The 21,900-nt window shown below is 48.1% G+C and overlaps 1 protein-coding gene across 1 annotated transcript; it reads right to left on the bottom strand.

Annotated features, from left to right (window-relative positions):
• Nucleotides 1–5,852: 5,852 nt before the first annotated feature.
• Nucleotides 5,853–21,302, bottom strand: ACTA2 (actin alpha 2, smooth muscle). Its single transcript, XM_074232234.1, has 9 exons — nucleotides 21,198–21,302; nucleotides 13,326–13,486; nucleotides 10,841–10,969; nucleotides 9,473–9,583; nucleotides 8,683–8,767; nucleotides 8,050–8,211; nucleotides 7,425–7,616; nucleotides 6,915–7,096; nucleotides 5,853–6,106 (listed from the first exon to the last, which is right to left on the bottom strand). Exons 2-9 carry the CDS (start codon nucleotides 13,452–13,454, stop codon nucleotides 5,963–5,965), a joined length of 1,134 nt encoding a protein of 377 aa, XP_074088335.1. The 5' UTR covers nucleotides 13,455–13,486; nucleotides 21,198–21,302; the 3' UTR covers nucleotides 5,853–5,962.
• Nucleotides 21,303–21,900: the final 598 nt, after the last annotated feature.

Here is a 21,900-nt window from a genome sequence, read left to right as displayed (position 1 = left end):
CTGACAGAGAGAGAGAGAGAGAGAGAGAGAGAGAGACAGAGAGACAGAGAGACAGAGAGACAGAGACAGAGAGACAGAGAGACAGAGACAGAGAGACAGAGAGAGAGAGAGACACAGAGAGACAAGAGACAGAGACACAGAGAGAGATACCCAGAGAGAAAACAGAGAAGGAGGGAGGAAGAGACAGAGACAAGGAGTTTCTTGCAGGTTCTCATGAAGGCACAGGGCTGTCCAAATGCCTCCAAAGGTCTCTTCCAAGACTGAAAGTCAATGATGCTGATTCCATCAGGGAGGGATTAACTTGACCCTAATCTCTGACTAAACTAGATGAATGTGCTTTCCAAGAATCATCCTGGCTTTGTCTCAGAGATGACACTGAGCTGCAGTGAACTCTGAGGACTTGGGCTCAAATTCCTATCTCTATATGTGGCTTAGACAAGTCACCATCCCTCTCTGGGACTCAATTTTCTCATCTGTAAAAGGGAATGTATTCTCACAGAGTATCTCTCCAGCTGAAACTCTGTCACCTTATCTATCCACCATCTGGACCAAGTGGGGTGTTCCACTTGTGAGTCATATCAGGGCAGAACAGTTCTGGTTCTGAGAGGCTCCGAGTTCTTTCCTTAATGAGATGCCGGCACCAACTGAGTGTTGTTTCCTGTGTTAGGGTTCTCGGGCTCCTTAGAAGCATTATCTCATTGGAGCCTACGAGGCCAAGACGGGTGTTGTTATTATCATTTTCAAATGACATTTGAGAATACTGTGAGTCAGAGAGTTTAAGTGATTCCGGATCACATGAATGCCCTGCGGTGTGCCAGTGTGGAATATCCTGGGGAGGGGGAGAGGGGAGAATGCTGCTAAGTATTTAACAACCGGCTCCAAGGCACCATGGACATTTTTTCTCCATCACTTTCTTAAGTCTGGACAATCATCAGGACAATAAACCGAGCTCTGATATAGCATCCACCCATTTCCAGGATGCGATTGCTCCTACTACAAATGGAAGTATCTGCTCTCTGGATGAGTTCCACTCCAGTACACTCCTGCATCCCCCCCGCATGCCATAGACCCCTGGGCCTCTTCCCTTTCATTTTCCCATCCCTAGCCTGAGGAGCTTCACTAACCAGGAGAATTTCCCAGCCCACATTAGGGACCTGCTCCTGTCTTGACCTTTGTCATTCTGCCACAACTCTGCCCTGATCCCACTGCCCCCACCCACCCCCTTCCATAGTGAAGAACCTAGTAGGAGACACTTTTCCTGGGTTCGAGTACCACTTCCATCTTGTACACGGCCTTTTCTACTTTCACGCACCCTCCCCCCAAACTACCTTATCTTGACTTTATCTGCATTACCTGTATGTATGTATGTATGTATGTGTGTGTCTCATGGAGACAGAGGACATTGATACAAGGAACAGAGAGAGTATACTAAAGTTACAAGAGTTCTGGATTCAGAAGAGCTGGATTCCAATCCTGCTTGTATCACTTCCAGCTATCTGGTTTTGAGAAAATCATTTACTCTCTCCTGGGGCAGTAAGGTGGCACAATGATTCGAATGCTGAACTTGGAGTCAGGAAAACCTAAGTTCAAATCCAACTTCTGACACTTACTAACTGTGTGACCCTGGACAAGTCACTTAACCTTTCTGTGCTTTAGAATCCTCAACTATAAAATGGGGATATTAACAGCACCTAAGTCAATGTATTGTTGGGAAGATCGAATGAGATATTTATATAACAATTATCAGTGTCTGTGTGAACCCTTAGTATTCTCTTATTCCCTTCTCCTTCCCCTCAAAGCCTCAGTTTCCCTATATGTAAAATGGGAGAAGGGAAACATCCTCTGAAGCCCTTTCAATTCTAGATCTCTGGAGACAGCTAGGTGGCACCATGGGTGGAGCACTGGCCCTGGAGTCAGGAGGACCTGAATCCAAATCTGGCCTCAGACACTTAGCAATGATGTATCTGGGGGAGTCACTTAAGCCCATTGCCTTGCAAAAACCAAAATAAAAATAAATAAATAACCCCCCCCCAAATCCAATTCTAGATCTTTGATCATCTGATTCTATAAAAGAAGCATGTGGAGAACCGCTCAAATACTCCGGTGTGAGGAGAAATGGACTATTTAAAAAGGTCCACTTGAAAACATGCTCCCTGTGAGGCTCAAATATTGACGGGAGGAGAGATGGGAGACAGCTGTGCATTTCCCCTTCATTTACCTATGACTATTTTTTAGGGTTTTAAAGCTTATAGCTAAGAAACTATCAAAGAACTATTTGGTCACAGTGGACAAAGATTATCTTGTCTGTCTTATATCAGACAGAACTATGAGTTTGGAGTTTCTCACCCAAAGGTACAAGTCAATGGACAGGAAGAGAGTTTGATTCTGAAGTCAGATCAGAAGAAGACCCCCACCCCCACCCCCAGAGGCTGAGAAAGAAGGTAATGAATGGGCTAAGCAGCTGGAAGAAGCAGAGAAAAGGAGCATCAGGTCTTGAGAGCCCTTGGTCTGGGCTGAGCCTAAAGCCGGACAGACTTGGCGGCCACTGCTGGGAGGCCACCGGATTGGAGCTCTGCAGCTTCTGGAAGCAGATTGGAGGGAAGCTGCCTCATTCCTGGCCCAGGAGTGGGTGAGCTGCCTGCATTGCTCTTAACACCAGGGCTGGCCTGCGTGGGCCTCTGCCCTGAAAGGGGGTAAGTGTGAAGAGACTAGAGAAGATCTCCACTGGCTTCTCGTTGAGATTGTTTCAGCAGCTTCCAGTCGAGGGAGCATCCTTGGAAAGGTGCCAGCTTCATGCTTAGGACTGCAAAAGAGTATGATGCTGCTCTTTTACTAAGATAATAATAGTGATGATGCTAATATTGATAATGATGATGATAAGCACCATACTGTTAAAATGACGATGATGGGAATGATAAGGACAATAATGATAGCATGATGATGAGAATGATAATACTGCTGAAATGATGATGATAAACTGTTAAAACGATGATGATAACAATATGGATAATGATGATGATGATGATAATACTGTTAAAATGATGATGACACAGATACTAAGATAACATGATTTCAGAGCCCCAAGAGGAGTAGAGAAAAGATTTCAGTGTTCAGTGAGAGACAGGAGAGGTGCAGCCCAATGGCACCATACCTCTTAGATGACAGGACCGGGGGGGCTGCTGTTTCCCCAGTACCCATCACTTCGTTAATGCTGGTTGATTGGTTCATTATGCCTGTGGCAGAGCTCATCCTAGCTGAAACTCTGATCATTCATAGGCTATTTTAATCAGGGAAATGAAGGGATCTTTAATGGGAACTGGAGCAACTCCGGAGGAGAAGGAGGAGAACCTTTTTTCCCCCTGGGTGAGCCAGTTCTTCCCTCCTCAGCAGCCACAGGTTGAACAAGCTCAATGAACAGCTAAGTTTTGTCTGATTAGAGAGAGGGTTTGGAAAAGCTACAATCCTTTGGGCTCTTTGGGGCTGTATTACTTATCCTTTGAAGGAGACCCACTCAGATAGAAACAACCTAATGATTTCCAGACATGGATGGCAAGGCTAGTACAGTAGAATGATTTCACTGGCACGAGAATTCAATATTTTTTTTCAGGATCAAATTCCAGCTCTAAGAGGGTTTAAGTGATGGCTACTGTGCAGGTCGTAGTCACAGTTGATCTCACTCTGGTAATTTAATGTTTGCAAAGTGAGTCACATCATCATCATCATTTTTGCAGCACTTAATGATAATGTGTTCTCATTCCCGTCTTGTGCCAACTGTGTGGATCAGAAGTAAAAGCACCACCACTACCCTACTCTTTGGAGGTAGTATGCGCCTTAGACAAGTCACTCCTCCCTCCACCTCTGTTTCACCATATGTAAATTAAGGGGTGTGGGCCTGGTTGTCTCAAGGGTCTCTTCCAGATCACAATCCTGCTGTCCTCCTGAAACCACCAGCAGGTGGTATTTCTGTGTTAAAGTGTCTGCCTGTGGTCTCCCCCTTAGACTGAGCTTCTTGAGAAAAGGAACTGTCTTTGGTCTTTGTATCGCATCATCATAGTGTCTGGCTCATCATAGTAGGTGTGCAAAAATGCTCATTGACTGACAACAAAGCACTAGTTTTAAAAAAATGTGACCTTGGGCCATATCATTTTACAGATAAGGAAACTGAGGTACAGAAAGGTTAAGTCACTTGACCAAGGTCACCCAACTAGTCAATGTTTGAGTCAGGATTTGAACACAGGTCTTTCTGATTCCAATTCTAGAGTCTTATCCCCTATCCCCCAGAGTGTCTCTGAGCCCACTTGACTCAGTGGTTTCAAGTATTCTGTCTAGCTCAGAACTGATGATGAAATCATCTCTATCATCCCTTCTAGGTCTAAAATGCCATGATTCTTTGTCCTTTATGATAGGAGCTACTACTGCAGGTTCCTCCTACTACATGTTCCCTGGTGTAGCCTCCAATCCAACACTGTCAATGCTGATTTTGTTTGTTTTTTTTAACCAGACCTTTGATTTCACTCAGTGAGGAACTCCCTTTACCAATTCTTTCCAGCAAGCACCAGCTCTGCAATCTGTTTGTGGAGAGTTGTTTGGGGGACCAAGAGGTTAAAATGATCTGCCCAAAGTCACGTGGCCAGTGAGTGTCAGAGGTCAGGCTCAAAGCCACATCTTTCTTACCCAGAGATCAGTTCTCTACCCATTGGACCACCCTGACTTTTGATACTGAGTTTCAATTCAAATATCCCTTCCATGCCCATTAAACTCAAATAATTTTTAGATCCTTTCTCCTGCCCTCGTCCACTTAACCAGGAAGCCTGCTGTGATATCCTTGTACCATGTGATCTTCTGTAGATACTCCAAAGAGGATTCAGCCAAAGGACCAGAAGCCTTCCTCTGCACCTGGGAGGGAGCTGTGGGCACTAAGACAGTATTTGGCTAGTCCAACTCACGCATCTGATAGAGTGGCCATTGAGTGGCCAGTCAGGAGCCTGAGGCTCTTGGTCCATCTCCTCCACTAGTTTGCTGTGGGATCTTGGGCCAAATTCCCAATAGCTCCAAACTCATGAATAAGATAAGTAGGAGGGGGGTAGAGAAGTTGGTATTATGGAAAGAGCAAAAGACCAGATCAAAATGCTAGTCCTTAGGGCAGCTAGTGGCGCAGTGGATAGAGAACGGACCCTTGTGTCGGGAAGACCTGAGTTCAAATCCGACCTCAGACACTTAATGATTGCCTAGCTGTGTGGCCTTGGGTCAGCCACTTAACCCCATTGCTTTAAATTAAAAAAACATTAGAGTTCTATTCCCACTCCTGTCATATTAACTGATGTGGATAGAGCACTAGACTGGAGCTGGGTAAACTTGATTTCAAATCCAGTCTCAGACAGTTATAGGCTGTGTGACCGGTCACACAAGCATCTTCATTTCTTGTCTTCCTCAGTTTCCTCATCTGTAAAATGAGATGGTTGGTCTAAGGTTCTTCAAGATCCAAATCTATGATTCGATGAACTGTGTGACCCAGGGAAAATCCCTCCCTCTCTCCCCCAGCCTCATTTTCCTGATCTGTAAAGAAGGTTGGGCAAGATGACTTTGCCTAAGAATGAACATGGACTAAGATGCTTTTCTGCTGCTTCCAGTTTCTACCTCTGAATTCCCAAGAATCGGTGTGGGACCCCAGTCAGCTCAGGGGATCCAGAAGTCTGGAGCTAACACTGAGATGCTACTGTCCAGTGAGTGTCATACCCCACACTCTCCCACAAGAGGGCACACCAACAGCAGTGGCCAAGGCCAAGGTTGGCAGGGAGCCATGCTGCCCATCCCCAGCCTTGTGGTTTGGTTTACTTAAGAAGGAGGCAGCATCCAGTGAGAGCCTTTATTCAGAATGTTTGGGAATGGAGCTGCAAGCGGGGATTCCTGGCTACATTCACAGTTGTGTGCAGAGGAGAGACAGGCGGCAAAGCGAATGGCCTTAAAAGCATTTGCGGTGGACAATGGAGGGGCCAGCCTCATCGTATTCCTGCTTGCTGATCCACATCTGCTGGAAGGTTGACAGAGACGCCAAGATGGAGCCACCGATCCACACCGAGTACTTACGCTCTGGAGGAGCGATGATCTGGGAAAAAGGATGGCAAGCACAGAGAGAGGCTTAGGGATGGAGATACAGGGCCCCTCCCAGAGGTCAGTGGGGTACATTCCAATGACTACTGGAACCGGAGCCAGGACCATTCTGGACCAGAGCAAGTTTCAATTTTCTTCTCTCTAAAAAGGGTTCTGGTTCTAGATCAATAACTCATCCAACCCAACACCCTTGTTTTACAAATGAGGAAACTGAGACCTGAGGAGGTCAATGACTTTGAATTCTGTAGGCAGCAAGTGGCAGAGAAGGGAATGAATCTCCAGCCCCAACTCCAAAACCAGAATTCCTTCCCCAGGACCAAACTGCAGCTGCAACTCTTAGAAAAGCAAACCCAGAGAGGTCCTCCTTCAGAAGTCTGTGGGCCACCCATTGACCCCTTCTTGACTAAAACATTCAGAACAGGCCTGAGTATTGCCCAAGGAATCATTCATACTCCCTGGGCCTCAGTTCCCTTATAGTAAATGTCCTCAGTATACTGGATTCAGAGCCTAGATGACCTCAAAGTTCCTTTCCTATTGCTCATATGAGGCTGACAAGGTTTCTGGGAATTTCCTTCCCATTCTGGCATGCTCCAGGTCTTTCAGGGTCACCTTGGTGGTCCTTGAGGTCTACTCAGGGTCTAGGTGGGGTTCTGTGGGCAGGAAATGAGGGGACAAAGAATCTTTCCCAATGTAAAGATTAACAGACTGTCTTCTGTGGGGGCGGGGAGGGAAGTAAGATTAGGGAGAATATAGTAAAATTCAAAATAAATAAAATCTTTCTAAAAAAAAGAATCTTTCCTTACCTTAATCTTCATGGTACTGGGTGCTAGAGCTGTGATCTCCTTCTGCATCCGGTCAGCAATGCCTGGGTACATGGTGGTACCTCCTGACAGGACATTGTTGGCATAGAGGTCCTTCCTGATGTCAATGTCACACTTCATGATGCTATTGTAGGTCGTCTCATGGATACCTGCAGACTCCATCCCTGGGAGAAAGAAATCACAGAGACCACATCATTGAAGGGATGATATGAGAAATGACAGGTTGGTGGGTAATGGGTCTTGTCCCAGAGAGCTCTGAAAAACAAGGATGGTAAATCCTTGCATGGCTCACCCTCCCCCCCCCCACACACACAAGCAATGTGCGAACCATCAAGCTCTGCAGAAATAGGAATCCTGATTAAACAATCTCCAGAGGACCATCATCAACATCATCATCATCAATAATAATAGTGAGAAGAATGGAAAATATGAGCCAGCATTTATATTGGGCTTATTACATTCCAAGCATCTAAAATGCCCAGAGGCTCTTACCGATGAAGGAGGGCTGGAAGAGGGTTTCCGGGCAGCGGAAACGTTCATTTCCAATGGTGATGACTTGGCCATCGGGCAGCTCATAGCTCTTCTCAAGGGAGGAGGAGGACGCAGCTGTGGCCATCTCATTTTCAAAGTCCAAAGCCACATAGCAAAGTTTCTCCTTGATGTCACGCACAATTTCCCTCTCAGCTGTCAACAAGAGTCAATCCTCAGCATTCCCGAGAGAGGGAAGCCCAAACTAAGATGCTTAATATTGACCTCTCTCTCCTTGCTCTCTCCCATCCTTTCATGGCTCTGAAGTCAAGGATTGGAGAGAGGGGGGAATGGGGGAAATGAACCTTGAAAGGAGGAAGGGAAATGATAGTGGCCAAGCTTAAACCCCTTCCCTGAACAGGTGGGCACCGATGGGTATGGAAACTGAATAGACTATCAGACTAAATTGATGGATAGATTAGTTTTGCTCAGTTCCTCCCTTTCCTGATCATCTTTTGTTGTAAAAAAGCACTAGGAGGGATGACAGTGCACAGATATTGGGGGATGAGGTGGATGCAAGAATAAGAGATATCAAAAGACACTGAATTCTTGTTTTAAAGTGGTATTGGAGTAGAGAAGCATCCCATACCAGTAGTCACAAAGGAATAGCCCCGCTCAGTCAGGATCTTCATGAGGTAGTCAGTGAGATCACGGCCAGCCAGATCCAGACGCATGATGGCATGGGGCAGAGCATAGCCCTCGTAGATGGGTACATTGTGGGTGACGCCATCTCCAGAGTCCAGCACGATACCTGAGGGCACAGCCACAAAGAGGGCATCCCTGGGGAAAGGTCCTTCTTCGGGAGGTTAAGACCAGCCTGAGCCGATCATAAGTCTTTATTTTCCAGATGGATCTTCAGATAGGGGTCAAGTTTTTTTACACATTGCAAACAACTCACCCTTCGAGGCTTTCTGATCTGTCTGTGTGGACAATTTGTTAATTAACATATCAAAACCCCTCTACAACTTAATAGACTAGCCTTCTGAATTTCTATGGTCAAAAAAAATTCATCCATTAGTCCTTGAATCATCCACCTAGAGTTGATATCCAGGCCTGGGAGAAGAGAGCTGACCTCTCTTGGTAGAATGGCCAAGAGCCCAGCCTACCTCTAGGACCCAATGGGCCATTAGACAGGCACATTATTGGAGGATTTCATGTGTAATGGTAGCCAAAACAACGATAAATGTTCCTTCTTTCAAACTGGGGCATCTGGGTCACCTACCAGTTGTACGTCCAGAAGCATAGAGGGACAGGACAGCTTGGATAGCAACATACATGGCTGGCACGTTGAAAGTCTCAAACATAATCTGTGAAAAGAGTACAGACTTTAATATTACACTCATTTCTATTAAAAATGTTGTTTTTCAAGTAAACAGGGGTTTTTTAACGAGAGATCTCGGAGATGAAATGAAAACTCCAGGGGAGGGGAGATGCTTTATCTTTTTGCATGATATGAGGTGCTTAATAAATAAAAATAAATGAATTGAATTCAAGAAGCATTTATTCAATGCCTACTCTTATTTCATACAGCGTACCAGGGGTTGGAATCATTTAAAAACTTTAATCGCTATCATTCTTGGGTTTGCAGTCAACCCAAAGAAGCAGGGGACAGAGAAGACACTCCCTTCCCAGTCCCCAAGCCTTGGAGAACAGAGATGTGGAGTTGGAGTGGAGACTTTTAAGTCAAAGTTTGCATTATGGCAGATTTCAGTCAGAGGCAGCAAACCACCCGTAATGGCTACCAAGCATTTACTTTCCTGTTCTAGGAACTGGAAATGCCCACCACACTCAGTGTTAGGTGGGGCCATGGGGTTAGGGCCAGCAAGCAGACTGTCTCTCTGCCCCTCCTCCCTAGATGAGCATGCCCTTCTCTACCTTCCCACAAGCTCCAGTTCACACACGCACACAGAGAGACACAGACACACACACAGACACACACACACACACACACACACACACACACACGGCCAAATGAGGAGCCCCTCACAGCAGGGTCCCAGACTGTCCTGTACCTGAGTCATTTTCTCCCGGTTGGCCTTAGGGTTCAGGGGTGCTTCAGTGAGCAGAGTAGGATGCTCTTCTGGGGCCACACGCAGCTCATTGTAGAAGGAGTGATGCCAGATCTGCCAGGAATCAAGGAAGAGAAAGAGATCACCCTTGTGATCACAGGAGATCCTTCCCAGGCTCCTAGTGGGCTGTAATTTGCCCCGCGTAATCATGGCATTCCCATCCATTCAAGACTTTCATGTAAAAAAGTACAGAGTGAAAATACGAACCCCATTTTATAAGTGATGTTGGTTCTTCATTTTGCGTATTAGATTTCTTGTTACAAGGCGGTAAGTTAAAGATGCAGAGAAAGGTGCATATTGTCAGACATGGCCAATAAGTTGACTAGTTTAACTTGGTCTTAACGCTTTTTTTTTTTTAACAAGGAAGTATTATACTGAAGGTGGGATCAAGCATTTTTTTAAATAATAAAACTATAAACTCCATGTGGGCAGGGAATTTCTTCTATGACCCCTATAGCACCCCCAAGAACCTTGTACATACCAAATAATCAATCAATCAATAATCATTTATTGAGCGTCTACCATGTGACAGGGACTACATTAGACACTAAAGGCAAAAAGACAGAAATAAAAAGTCCCTTTTCTCCAAGAGCTGAAGATTCCCATATTCTGAGAGTACCGAGATCTCTTCCTTGGAGATATTTTCTCTGATGAGGCAAATTACAGCCCATCCAATGTCCATCCTGTGCAACCCTCATCTGTGCCCAAGACTGAACACAGTGAGCACTCCAACAGTGAACCTTAAATGAAGACTCGAATGAAAGGATACCAGAGAGGGGTGAGTCATGCTCTAGGAAGCTAACTTTTCAATTTTCTCATGTACTTCACATCCCTCCCATCCCCAAGAGATTGCAAACTTCTCCAGTCTGTACCACTTTTGGTTTTGTTTCCCCCAGGGTCTAGCTTCATGCACAATTCTGAAGAGTTGCTTAAAAACAGCCATTGGATTGAGTTGAATATGGCAGATTTCCTTTAAGAAATATTTTCTGATTTCTTTTTTTTTAGTTATTTTTTTTTGGCAAGGCAATGGGGTTAAGTGACTTGCCCAAGGCCTCACAGCTAGGTAATTATTAAGTGTCTGAAGTCGGATTTGAACTCAGGTCCTCCTGAGTCCAGGGCTGGTGCTCTATCCACTGTGCCACCTAGCTGCCCCTTAAGAAACATTTTCAAATGATTTCACTATCAGCAAAAGGTTAACCCAGTGACTGTCCAAGGGTCACCCAGTCTGATGTCCCAGATGTCCATGGACTAAGAGCTAAAATAAATACACCTCCTCATAATGGACTGAGCTCTTGATCCAATGACCAGTACCTTCTCCATGTCGTCCCAGTTTGTGATGATCCCATGTTCTATTGGATATTTCAAAGTCAAGATTCCCCTTTTGCTTTGGGCTTCATCCCCGACGTAGCTGTCCTTTTGGCCCATGCCCACCATCACTCCCTGAGAAATACAAGACGGGAAGAGTCATTCTCTCCTAAGACTTGTGAATGAAGCTTAATGAAGCAACACATGGGATGAGTTACTAGCCCTCGATGCTCTTCTGGTGATGTTCCAGTGGGTTGATGAGACGCAGATCCTTCCTAATGGGGATTCTTGTGATTCTCCATTCTAGCTGTCAATGGCCCCAATTTATAGTGGGAACTAAAGGGAGCCAAGATTCCTGAGTGTTAGCACTCCTATGCTGAAGTGCGTCAGAACTTTTCTGTACCATGGTGGATAGACTTTGTGAGTTGCTCTGAACAAAATACAAGTCTCAGCTAGTGGGAGACTTTCTAGTTTCTAAATTTAGCTAGACAAGACCTTGGATGACACAGAGTCAAGTGTTTCCAGTTTGTGAAGATCTCCCGGGGAATGTGCTGCACTGGCAAGGCTTTTGAGAACTTGGGGACACCTCTGTATCATACTGAGGCATCAGTGAATGGCGGGGAGACCTATTTAAAATGTTAAGGGATATTTCAATTCCCAATTATGGAGAGAATAGTATAGTTCAAATGATATGGAGACATTGGGAATGAATTGACTACTGAGACAGAGATGGAGATAAAGCAGGTAGAAATAGATATAAGTGAAAGAGTATCCCCCCCCAGAAGTCTACACATCCTGTTGGGGGCTGGGGGCAGCAGCCCCTGTCAGATAGGATGAGTATTCAACATGGGTCCCAATTGTCATGGCAATTCTTTTGAAGCCAGTTATCTTAAATACACAATTGTTCTGCAATCAGCTGCACAGGCCATGGAACAATCCTGGAATAATAATCAAGACAGCCCAATAATAGATGAGTCTTTTAAAAGTACTCTAAGTCAGGGTTATAACCTAGAACTGAAAGGGGCCATTAGGACCATCCAATCCAGCTCCTATTTTTTACAATCAGCAAACAGAGCAAACGGAGCTCATGAAGGGTCAATGACTTGCCCAAGCCTAAACAGGTAGTAAGCATCAAAGTCAACATTTGAACCCAGACCTTGTGTTGTGGTCATCATGGCACAGAAATGTCCCCGGGTTCTTATAGACCCCTGTGATGTAAAGTAATGAAGTAAAAAAAAAGTATTAATCTAATTCCACCAAGCTCTTCCTTTAAAATATCTAGACTATAGGGAAGAGTGCTCAGATAGAACAATGTAGCACCATTCAAGGAGTAGGCTCAGGGCTTATGACTCAGATAGGTAGCTTCTGCTGAACCTGAAGGCACAGAAATACAACCAACAACATCCTTACCAGGCCCCAGCACCCTTGGATGTCATTCTAGGAGAAGTCATACAAGAAGACAATTCTCTAGATTCACAGAATTGGGCTATCTTCTCACCTTGAGAGTCTACCCGACCCTTTTCTTTCTCCTCCAGCCACTATTTCATTCATCATGCTCAGAGCTGGAATGGGCTGTTCACCTGTACCCAGGCAGGAGTTGCATTGCCTGTCTCCCTTAAATACCCAGGCCCTAGTGTGGATAGAAATGTTGCCTTTCCTATTCCATGGGAATTACCTTCCTTGCTGCACTATCATCATCAGTGAATAGAAATGAATTATCTTTCCCCTAATCATTTCTCTATCCATCTTGATTTCTTTTTTCCTATTTTATCTTCCCCCTCACAAATAAAATGACATTGCATGCAGCTATCTTTTGTGATTCCACTATTTGCATAAGTTTTTAGACTCAGTTCTTCAGGATGGGAAGTTTGATTCTGTAGCTCAGAAAGGTCCAAGTCGATCAGAGGAATATTTAAATGTTTCTGGTGGTGATAATGATGCAAGAATGTCAGAGAATAGAGAATATAACATGAAGTATCCTAACTAATCCCTAGATAACATGCATCTGACTTATGCTGACCTACCTCAAATGTGCCAACTGAACCCACATGATAATAAAAAACCCAGCTAGATAATGCCTTCAGACAGAAAATTGTAAAGCATCTGGGTGTCTACGGATGTTTGGGATCCAGATGCCAAATATACATATATTTCACAAAATCATGGAACCTCATATGTGGCAGCAAGACAAACTTGTTCATCGTCATCAAAAGATGTACCAGAATCCCCCTCTAAAACATCTCTGAGGAATGATCATTTGACCCCTGCTTGAAGCCCCCCCCCCCCAGAAGAAGGAAGTTGGCTCTAATTGCTAGGGCATTGCCCCCTCTGACATTAATCTGAAATCTGGCTCTTTATCCATCTCTGCATCTCCCATTCATAATCCAGTCCTTCCCTCTGGGGCCAAGTGGAGGTCACATTTCTACTTGGCTCTATTGCAATGTCTAACAACTCTCCACTCTTGCTGATGAGGAGAAGGCACTCGGCTCACCTGATGTCGCGGACGGCCCACGATGGAAGGGAAGACAGCTCTGGGGGCATCATCCCCGGCAAAGCCTGCCTTGCAGAGCCCAGAGCCATTGTCACACACCAGGGCGGTGCTGTCTTCCTCTTCACACATTTTCTCTAGTTGCTGGCTTCACACAGTCCTACCTGGGGAGAGAAGAAAGCCAACCCACTGAAGTGACCACCCTTAGAAGAAAACACCAGACCTACCCAGGTCTGCCCTTTTCATGACCGCCCAGGGATGATGGGTTAGACCTGAGCGTGAATCACTGCTGGGATTGAGCAGACCCTCACATCACAAACCCGGGAAGGGCCTGGGAGGTCAGCTAGTCCAATATGGACAGAATTTCACTATAGTACACTTGAGCACTGGCCATCAAGTCTTTTTGTAAAACTTTCCTGTGAGGGAGGAGACAACCCTTCCCACTGGGGGACTTGATGGATAGAACTGAGGACTTGGGACTTAGAAGACTTGGATGTGATCACTTACTGGCTATGGGAACCCAGTGACAAGTCCCTGACAGCCTCAGTTTCCTTATCTCAAAAATGGACAGAAGGATACTCCCCTCCAAGGGATGTTGTGGGGAAAGCCCCTTGTAAACTATGTCAGACTCTAGGAAAGACGTAGTCATGAAAGTGCTTTTAAAAACACCAGAACACAAAACCTGATTTTTCTTTTTCACTGATTCACTTTCTTTTAAAGAACGATTCTAAAAATAAAAAAAGAAAGAAAGAGAGGGGGGAGGAGGGAAAGAGAGAAAGAGAAAGAAAGAGAGAAGTGAAAGAGAAGAAAGAAGAGGAGAGAGAGAGAGAGAGAGAGAGAGAGAGAGAGAGAGAGAGAGAGAGAGAGAGAGAGAAGAAGAAGAAGAAGACAGAAATAAACGTTTAAAAGAAATAAAGAATCTCAAGTAAAGAATAATCCCTGATTTCACTGCTGCCTGGAGCTTCTGTTAGTAATGCAAACTCGCTTTTCCAATGCATATTGGCTCTGTTCTGGATCTTGGAAACTGGTCTGGGACATTGCAAACTGCAGGACCTGCCCAGGATCACATAGAAGAGATATCAAAGGAAGAATCTGAACCCAGGGCATCCTGATTCAGAGAGAGCAGTTTTCTATTCATTATGCCACATTACTTTCCAAATAAAGACTGAAGAAATAAGCTCAATTTAGCAACCAAAAAAAATCAAATTCATCTTGACAAACGATTAAGTTCCCATTAGAGGACATTCAAAGTTGAGATCAGATGCATTCCTTGGACTTCTGGGTGCACAGTCTAGTAGGATTCATGGGTAAAGCAGCTAGTTGGCTCAGTGGGTAGAGCACTGGCCTTGAAGTCAGGAGGATCCGAGTTAGAATTCAGCCTCAGACACTTGACTCTTACTAGCTGTGTGACCTTGGGCAAGTCAACCCTGACAGCCTCGCATCCAGGGCCATCTCCAATCATCCAGATTCCTGTCTGGCCACTGGATGCAGATGACTTGGGAGGAGAAAGTGAGGCTGAGGATGTAGTACAGCCCCCTCCCCCACTCCAGTCCATGTGCTTGCCATGGCATCACCTCCCTGATGTCATGGTCTTCTTCAAGAATGAAGGACCTTTGCATGAACTGATGCTGAGTGAGATGAGCAGAACCAGAAAAGCACTGTCCACCCTAACAGCAACCTGGGGGTGAGGATCAACCTTGAAGGACCCACTCATTCCATCAGGGCAACAATCGGGAACAATTCTGGGCTGTCTGCAAAGGAGAGTGCCATCTGGATCCAGATAAGGAGCTGTGGAGTTTGAACAAAGTGCAAGGACTATTCCCTTTAATTTAGAAAAAAAAAAAACCAGATATCTTATTGTCTGATGTTGTTACCTCTTAGACTTCTCTTCTTTAAGGACATGATTTCTCTCTCATTACACCCAATTTGGATCAAGGTACAACATGGAAACAAAGTAAAAACTGACAGAGTGCTTTCCGTGGGGGGGAGGGAAGCAAGACCGGGGGGGGGGGGTTGTAAAACTCAAATAATATCTTTAATAAAAATAAATTTAAAATAAAGAATGAAGGACCAAAACCCCATTATTATTATTATTATGTGTTGGGTCCAAAGCATTGTACACGGTCCAAGGGTGTGGCTGGGAACTAGCTAGCATGGTTGGGTCTGGCTGCCTGGGGTGGGTGCCGTTGGTGTTGGGCTTTGAGAGATAAGGAAAGAGGAAGCTGGTGAACACCAGGAATGAGGCCATTTTAGGCAAGGAGAGCAGCCCAACCAGTCCCTTCTGGGGAAGGGTTTGCTTATCTGAGCATCTGCAGTTCAGCCTTGCAAGGTGGAGCAATCCCCTGTTAGTCTGTGAGTGATTCAGAAGCAGAAATTGTTTCATCTGTAGTCTGCATCTCCCTGGTGATTAGCACATAGAGTGCTCATTGATTGACTGATATTCTTCCCACTTCCTTAACACCCCAAGGGTATAATGAAATAGGTGCAGTGTGGACTAAGTGAGGGCCAGAATGGATCACCTGGCCCATTCCCCTCATTTTACAGATGAAGAAACCAAAGGTCAGAGAGGGAAAGGGAACTGTCTTTGGTCACACAGCAAGTTGGAAGCAGAGTCACTGCTAGAATACATGACTCTTGACTTATTGCTCAAGACCCCTTTTCCATAATCTGAACAGGAATAGTAAAACTGCAGGTAAAGACAGTAAGGGGGGAAAAAAGGCCCTGCCGTGGCAATGTGCCATGGATCAAGAATTCCTGTCTGGGCAGGGCACAGGATTCCAACTCAAGAGTCGGAAGGAATCTCAGGGCTATATAGTCCAACAGAGGAGAAAACTGGGGGGAGGAGGGGAGCAGGAGTTGAATGACTTCTCCACTATCATACAGAGACTAGGCATCATAAGTGGGATTTGAACCCAGGACCTCTGGCTCCATAGTCAATGGTCTTTTCAATCTTTCTACCTCTCTAAGTAAAATGGGCTACCAACAGTTAGGTTAAGGTGATTTCTGGGAAACAAAATGTTTAGGAGTCCTTCAATTTCATGATTTGGGAGAATATTGGGATTTATAGTTCCAAAGAGTGGTTCCAAAAGGTTTCCAGAGGGAACCAGAAGCCTGAAGCTTCAGGGGCAAATTCCTTCACAAGTCAATAAAAAAAATCTCTTCTGGACAGTTTAATAATACAAGAGCAAAGTTTAAGAAAAGAAGAAGGAAAAGGAAGAAAGAAAGAAGGAAGGAAGGAAGGAAGGAAGGAAGGAAAGAGGGAAGGAAGGAAGGAGGGAAGGAAGGGAAGGAGGGAAGGAAGGAAGGAAGGAAGGAAGGAAGGAGGGAAGGAAGGAAGGAAGGAAGGAAAGAGGGAAGGAAGGGAGGGAGGAAGGAAGGAAGGGAGGGAGGGAGGAAGGAAGGAAGGGAGGAGAGGAGGAGGAAGAGAAGAAGGAAGGAAAAAGAAAAAGAAAAAGAAACATGGAGAAAGAAAAGAAAAAATAAAGAAGAAAGCAAAAAGCAGAGGTGGCTATCTTTATGGTTGAAGCTCTCTAAGTAGCACTCAATCCAATAAATTTTGAGTATAAGCACATTGAGAGACCATGTGGCCAGCCCTCTTAATGTGCCAGATACACTCTAGAAGAGGGGCTGGGGGAAACCTCCAACAGCACCACAGCCACTGCATACTCAAGTCTGAACAAGCCATCCCCCTTGGAGCATAAGCTCCTTGAAGGCAGACCCTTCTGTCTTGGTGGCCCAGGCATTTGCCACAGTTCCTGATACATAACAAGAACATAATGAATACTTCATGATATCTTGATTAATGAATGATAATAACAGCAACAACTATTATTATTATTATTATCATAATCATTATATCACTGGCGTTACTATAGAATAGTAGAGGCTGTGAAATCATTTCCATGTATTATTTCAGCTGAGCCTCAGTGCAACTGGGTGGGGCAAATACAACACATATCGTGATACCCATTTTCCTGATCAGAAAACTGAAACTGGTAGAATTTCTTTTTTCCTTTCCTTTCCTTTCCTGTCCTGTCCTGTCCTGTCCTGTCCTGTCCTGTCCTGTCCTGTCCTGTCCTGTCCTTTTTTTTAAGGTTTTTGCAATGGGGTTAAGTGACTTGCCCAAGGCCATACAGCTAGGTCATTATTAAGTGTCTGAGGTCGGATTTGAACTCAGGTCCTCCTGACTCCAGGACCAGTGCTCTATCCACTGTGTCACCTAGCCACCCCAAACCACTAGAGTTTCAATGCTTTCACCAATATTACCCTTGGAATAGGTGGCAGATCTAGGGTTCCAACCCATATGAAGCCGGATTCTTGTGGGGTGTGTTGCCCCTTGTGGGAGAGTCAGTCCATAGAGAAATATGGGGTATCTCCTGAATGTTTGGGGAGTTGCAGGTTCACATTTAACTTTAAAAGATCATTTGCAGGCAAGGCGCTGGACTTTGGAAAGACATTAGAGAACAGTGTGGGGTTTCCCTCCCCCACCAAATTGTCCTCCAGGGCCCTGCTCCCCTCCTGGATGCTCCCTACCTGGCCCAGGAGCATACTGGGAGATGGTGACCAGTTGACTTTCCCTCAAAAGCAAGGAGCCTAAAAAAGGCAGCCCTCCCTTTGAAGCGTACTCTTGTGCAGTAACATTTCTCACCACGTTCTCAAGTCTAGATACGAGACCAACACTTCCTCAAGTCCTGATTGGTCCAGGTTTAACCACATGCTCTCCCAAGGGTCATTGCCATGGCTCCATCCTGCGCCCAGAGCTGACCAACAGAGAAAGGCAGACGGGGAGGGGGGAGAGAGGGAGAGCCAGAGGGGCCCCTCCCCGTCAGCCGGGCTAAGCCTCTCACTTTGCAGATGAGGGAAGTGGGGTGGCCAGAGGTGGAATGGGATGTTCCCACCGAGAAGCTAAGTAGCAGAACCAAACGGGATCACACACACACACACACACATGCTAGCACACACATTGACACACATTCATGCAAACAAATATCCCCACACGCAGCTCCACGCATTCAAACACACATCACACCAACATTCATACACACAGACACATCCATTCACAAACACATGGATTCATATAAACACACACAGACACATTCACACATCCCTATACATATTGCCAACACCCATTCATACACATTCACAGACACACACAGACACAGACACAAACACACACACACACACACACACACTCACTCACACACACGTTGAAGACAGAACAACCCCAAAAGAAAAGCCCTTGTGGACTAAGGGCAGGGCCAAGCGTGGCTCCAGGCCGGGCATTAGACCCCAGCTTGGCTGCCAGGGCACTTTTCCTGAGCTCCTAGTCCTTCTCCCTTTGTAAACAGCCTTTGTTGCCTGGGGCGGGTCCCTGGGGAGGGAGCAAAGTAAGGGGGGTCTTCAGGAAAAATAGTGATATGGAAGCAAAAGATAGGAATACGTATTGCCCTCATTGGATTAAGAATGAGCACCACTCCCATTTGGGGGTCCCCTTGAGGGGTTCAGGGGGTTGATTCCACCCCACTGGCCCCCCTTTTCCACATGGGGAAGCTGGGGTTCAGAGAGGTCAAGCGATTTGGCCCAGTCACTCAGCGGGGGAGTAGCAGGGCATCCCTGCCCTCTCGGGAGCATCTGTAGCCACCCCCCATCTGTGCCCACCTCCTGGGAGCGGGGATCCCGGGGCCCCTCCTAGGGTCCCCTCTGACACCATGGAGCCTCAGTTTCCCCATCCACCCCAGGGGGCGACTCCCCAGGGTCACCCTGAGAGTCCCCGGAGGATGAGCGCCGGTTGTCACAGTTTACGAACCCCTTGAATGCCCCCTAGAGAAGGGGGTGCCCAAGGAGGCTGGTCCAGGGTGTTGAGGCAAGCTTGGCGGTGGGGGAGGGGCGGGGGAGGGGCCCAGCTGGTGGGTGGGCGCTCTCGGGCCCATCTCGACCCGAGGGAGCTGGGGCGGGTTTGGGAGAAGCCACTTCCTAATTAGGCAATCCTCCCTGAAATTGCTCCTTTTGGAACCAAGTTCCAGGTCAGCCCCTGCCAGAAGGCCCTGGGCGAGGGGGAGGGGAGGAGTGGGGGAGCCCGGGGAGGAGGGGAGGCTCCTGCAGCCCCAGGCTTGCCAGGCTCCAAAAACAAACCATATTTAGGCAAATTTGGGAAGAAGAAGAAATTGACTGAAGCCAGGGGCCGGGGCCTGGCTTCCCGTTCCGGCCTCCCCTGGCCTGGCCTGGCCTGGGCCAGCAGACCTCCAAGGACCCCTGCCGGGTCCCCTGCGGGAGGGAGGCACACAGGCTGGCCCAGGGAGCCCCAAGGGAGTGCCCCAGAGGAGAGCCCTCCCCGCTTCAGGGGAGCCCCACCTGTGGGCAGCACCCCCAGCCCACTTCAACCCCTCCCTTCTTTCTGTGGCTTGCAAAAGCCCAGGGATTCAGGTGGTTTTAGCTGGCGAGGAGGGGGGACCTTAGAGGCAAGGCTAGCCTGATCACCTTATTTGACAGATGAGGAAACTGAGGCTCAGAGAGGTCAAGCCACCCAAGTGCCCGGGAGAGACCTAGAACCCCAGTCTGGCTAGATGCTCCCCATCCGCAGGACTTCTGAACCTAGGGTTCCAGGCCTGCAAGGCTCCCTGGGCGCCTCATTCCATGGGCATCCCTCCTAGCAGCCTGGAAGGGACGGCTACCACAGCTGTTAGAGAGGGAATCGGGGGCTGCTGGCCCAGGGGCTCACCTGCCTCAGACCACACTGTAGAGTGGCCCGGGGGGTCTGAACAGGGCTTTCCCGTTCCAGACCCAGTGCTCTACCCTTGAGCGATGGTCCTGACTGGTCTCTAGGAGCCTCCTGATCCCAGGAGCCAGCAGACCTCTGGCACACAGCAGTGACAGAGCCAGGGCATCTAAGCCCCATGCCCAGAAACCCTGAGAAGGCCAATCCCAAAGCCACATGGGTGGAAGCCACGCCTGCCCAATCTGAGCTAGCAGGGCTCCCCTGGAAACCTCTGGCTGCCTCCAAACAGCTGGCTGCGTGCTCACGGTCCCGGCCCCAGGACTGCTGGCTGAACACAGGGGCTGACAGCGGACATGCTTGAACCGTGCCCCACACCCCCTGGCGATGGCTCAACCTCTCTGCCCCAAACCGGCTCGGCCTCCGACCTTGCCCCAGTCCATCCTTTGCTCTGGTCCCCTTCCCCCAGAGCACTCTCACCCCCACATCAGACCTGCCTGTGACTCTTGGCCCCCGGGGCCTCCCTGCCTCTGACCCCCTCCCCAGAGCCTCCCTGCCTCTGACCCCCTCCCCAGAGCCTCCCTGCCTCTGACCCCCTCCCCCAGGGCATCCCTGCCTCTGACCCCCTCCCCCAGGGCATCCCTGCCTCTGACCCCCTCCCCCAGGGCATCCCTGCCTCTGACCCCCCTCCCCCAGAGCCTCCCTGCCTCTGACCCCCTCCCCAGAGCCTCCCTGCCTCTGACCCCCTCCCCCAGGGCATCCCTGCCTCTGACCCCCTCCCCCAGGGCATCCCTGCCTCTGACCCCCTCCCCAGAGCCTCCCTGCCTCTGCCCCCCTCCCCCAGGGCATCCCTGCCTCTGCCCCCTCCCCCAGGGCATCCCTGCCTCTGCCCCCCTCCCCCAGGGCATCCCTGCCTCTGACCCCCTCCCCAGAGCCTCCCTGCCTCTGACCCCCTCCCCCAGGGCATCCCTGCCTCTGACCCCCTCCCCAGAGCCACCCAGGAGCCAAGCAGACAGTGCTCAGGTCCCAAAGTCTGTGAGACTGCCCACACGTGTGTAGCTCTGTCTTGTGAATCCCCCCCCAAGCCTTTCTCCTGCCTCAGCCCCCGGATGGGGGGGGGTCCCCGGGAGGGGTCTGGCCTCCCCAGAGCTGATCCCACTCACCCTGGCCGAGCTGGGCTGCTGGGCTTGGCCGCTCCTCAGGGAGGGTGTTTGTCCTGGGAAGCTGAGAGCTCTTAGGTTATATAGCCCCTCGGCCCGTTCTCCTCCCACCGGCTTCCCAAACAAGGAACAGAGACAGGCTTGAGCCTCGTGTCTCAGGCTAACACAGCCATATAGGGACCTCAGAAGCAAAGCCTCTCATCTGGGTGGCCCAGGGCCCGGGCTTTTGCTGCTGCAGGAGCACAGCTGGGCTGGCCCTTAGAAATATACTCCAGGCTTCAAGCCCACCATGCCTGGAGGCTGGGGAGGTGACCCCCGCTGAGGGGCACAGATGGGGAAGGGGAAGTGGGCCCCGCAGAGGCCTGGGGCTTGGAGAGGTTGTCCAGACGCCTTCTGAAACTTGGGAGGCTTCAAGTCCCAGCTCTAGAGTGGGGAGATGCTCCAGCCCACTCCCTTCACGTAACAGGACTCAGAGAGGGCAGAGACTTGTCCAAAGTCATGAAGACACACCAGACCACAGTGCTCATGCAGGGGAGGAACAGGGGGCTAAGCTAGACTCAGATTGGCAAACTTTGGGAAACTGAGTTTATGTTGGATTTCAGGGGAATTGGAATCCAGGGCAACCTCCAGAGTCAGCTGAGATAGAGGGGGGTGGGGAGGGAAGGGTGACATGATCAGGGCTGGCTGCATTGAAGGGAAATCACTG

Source organism: Macrotis lagotis, chromosome 4 (genome assembly GCF_037893015.1).
Source record: "Macrotis lagotis isolate mMagLag1 chromosome 4, bilby.v1.9.chrom.fasta, whole genome shotgun sequence".
NCBI lineage: Eukaryota > Metazoa > Chordata > Mammalia > Peramelemorphia > Peramelidae > Macrotis > Macrotis lagotis.
Note: the sequence above shows the minus strand (reverse complement) of the source record. Positions and strands in the feature narration are given on the sequence as shown.

Coding starts and splice junctions, on each gene's coding strand:
- ACTA2 (XM_074232234.1), bottom strand. CDS start 13,454: ATGTGTGAAGAGGAAGACAGCACCGCCCTGGTGTGTGACAATGGCTCT. Junction 9,584..10,840: donor ACTGGGACGACATGGAGAAG/GTACTGGTCATT, acceptor GATTCCTGGCAG/ATCTGGCATCACTCCTTCTA. Junction 6,107..6,914: donor CCAGTACCATGAAGATTAAG/GTAAGGAAAGAT, acceptor CCTTTTTCCCAG/ATCATCGCTCCTCCAGAGCG.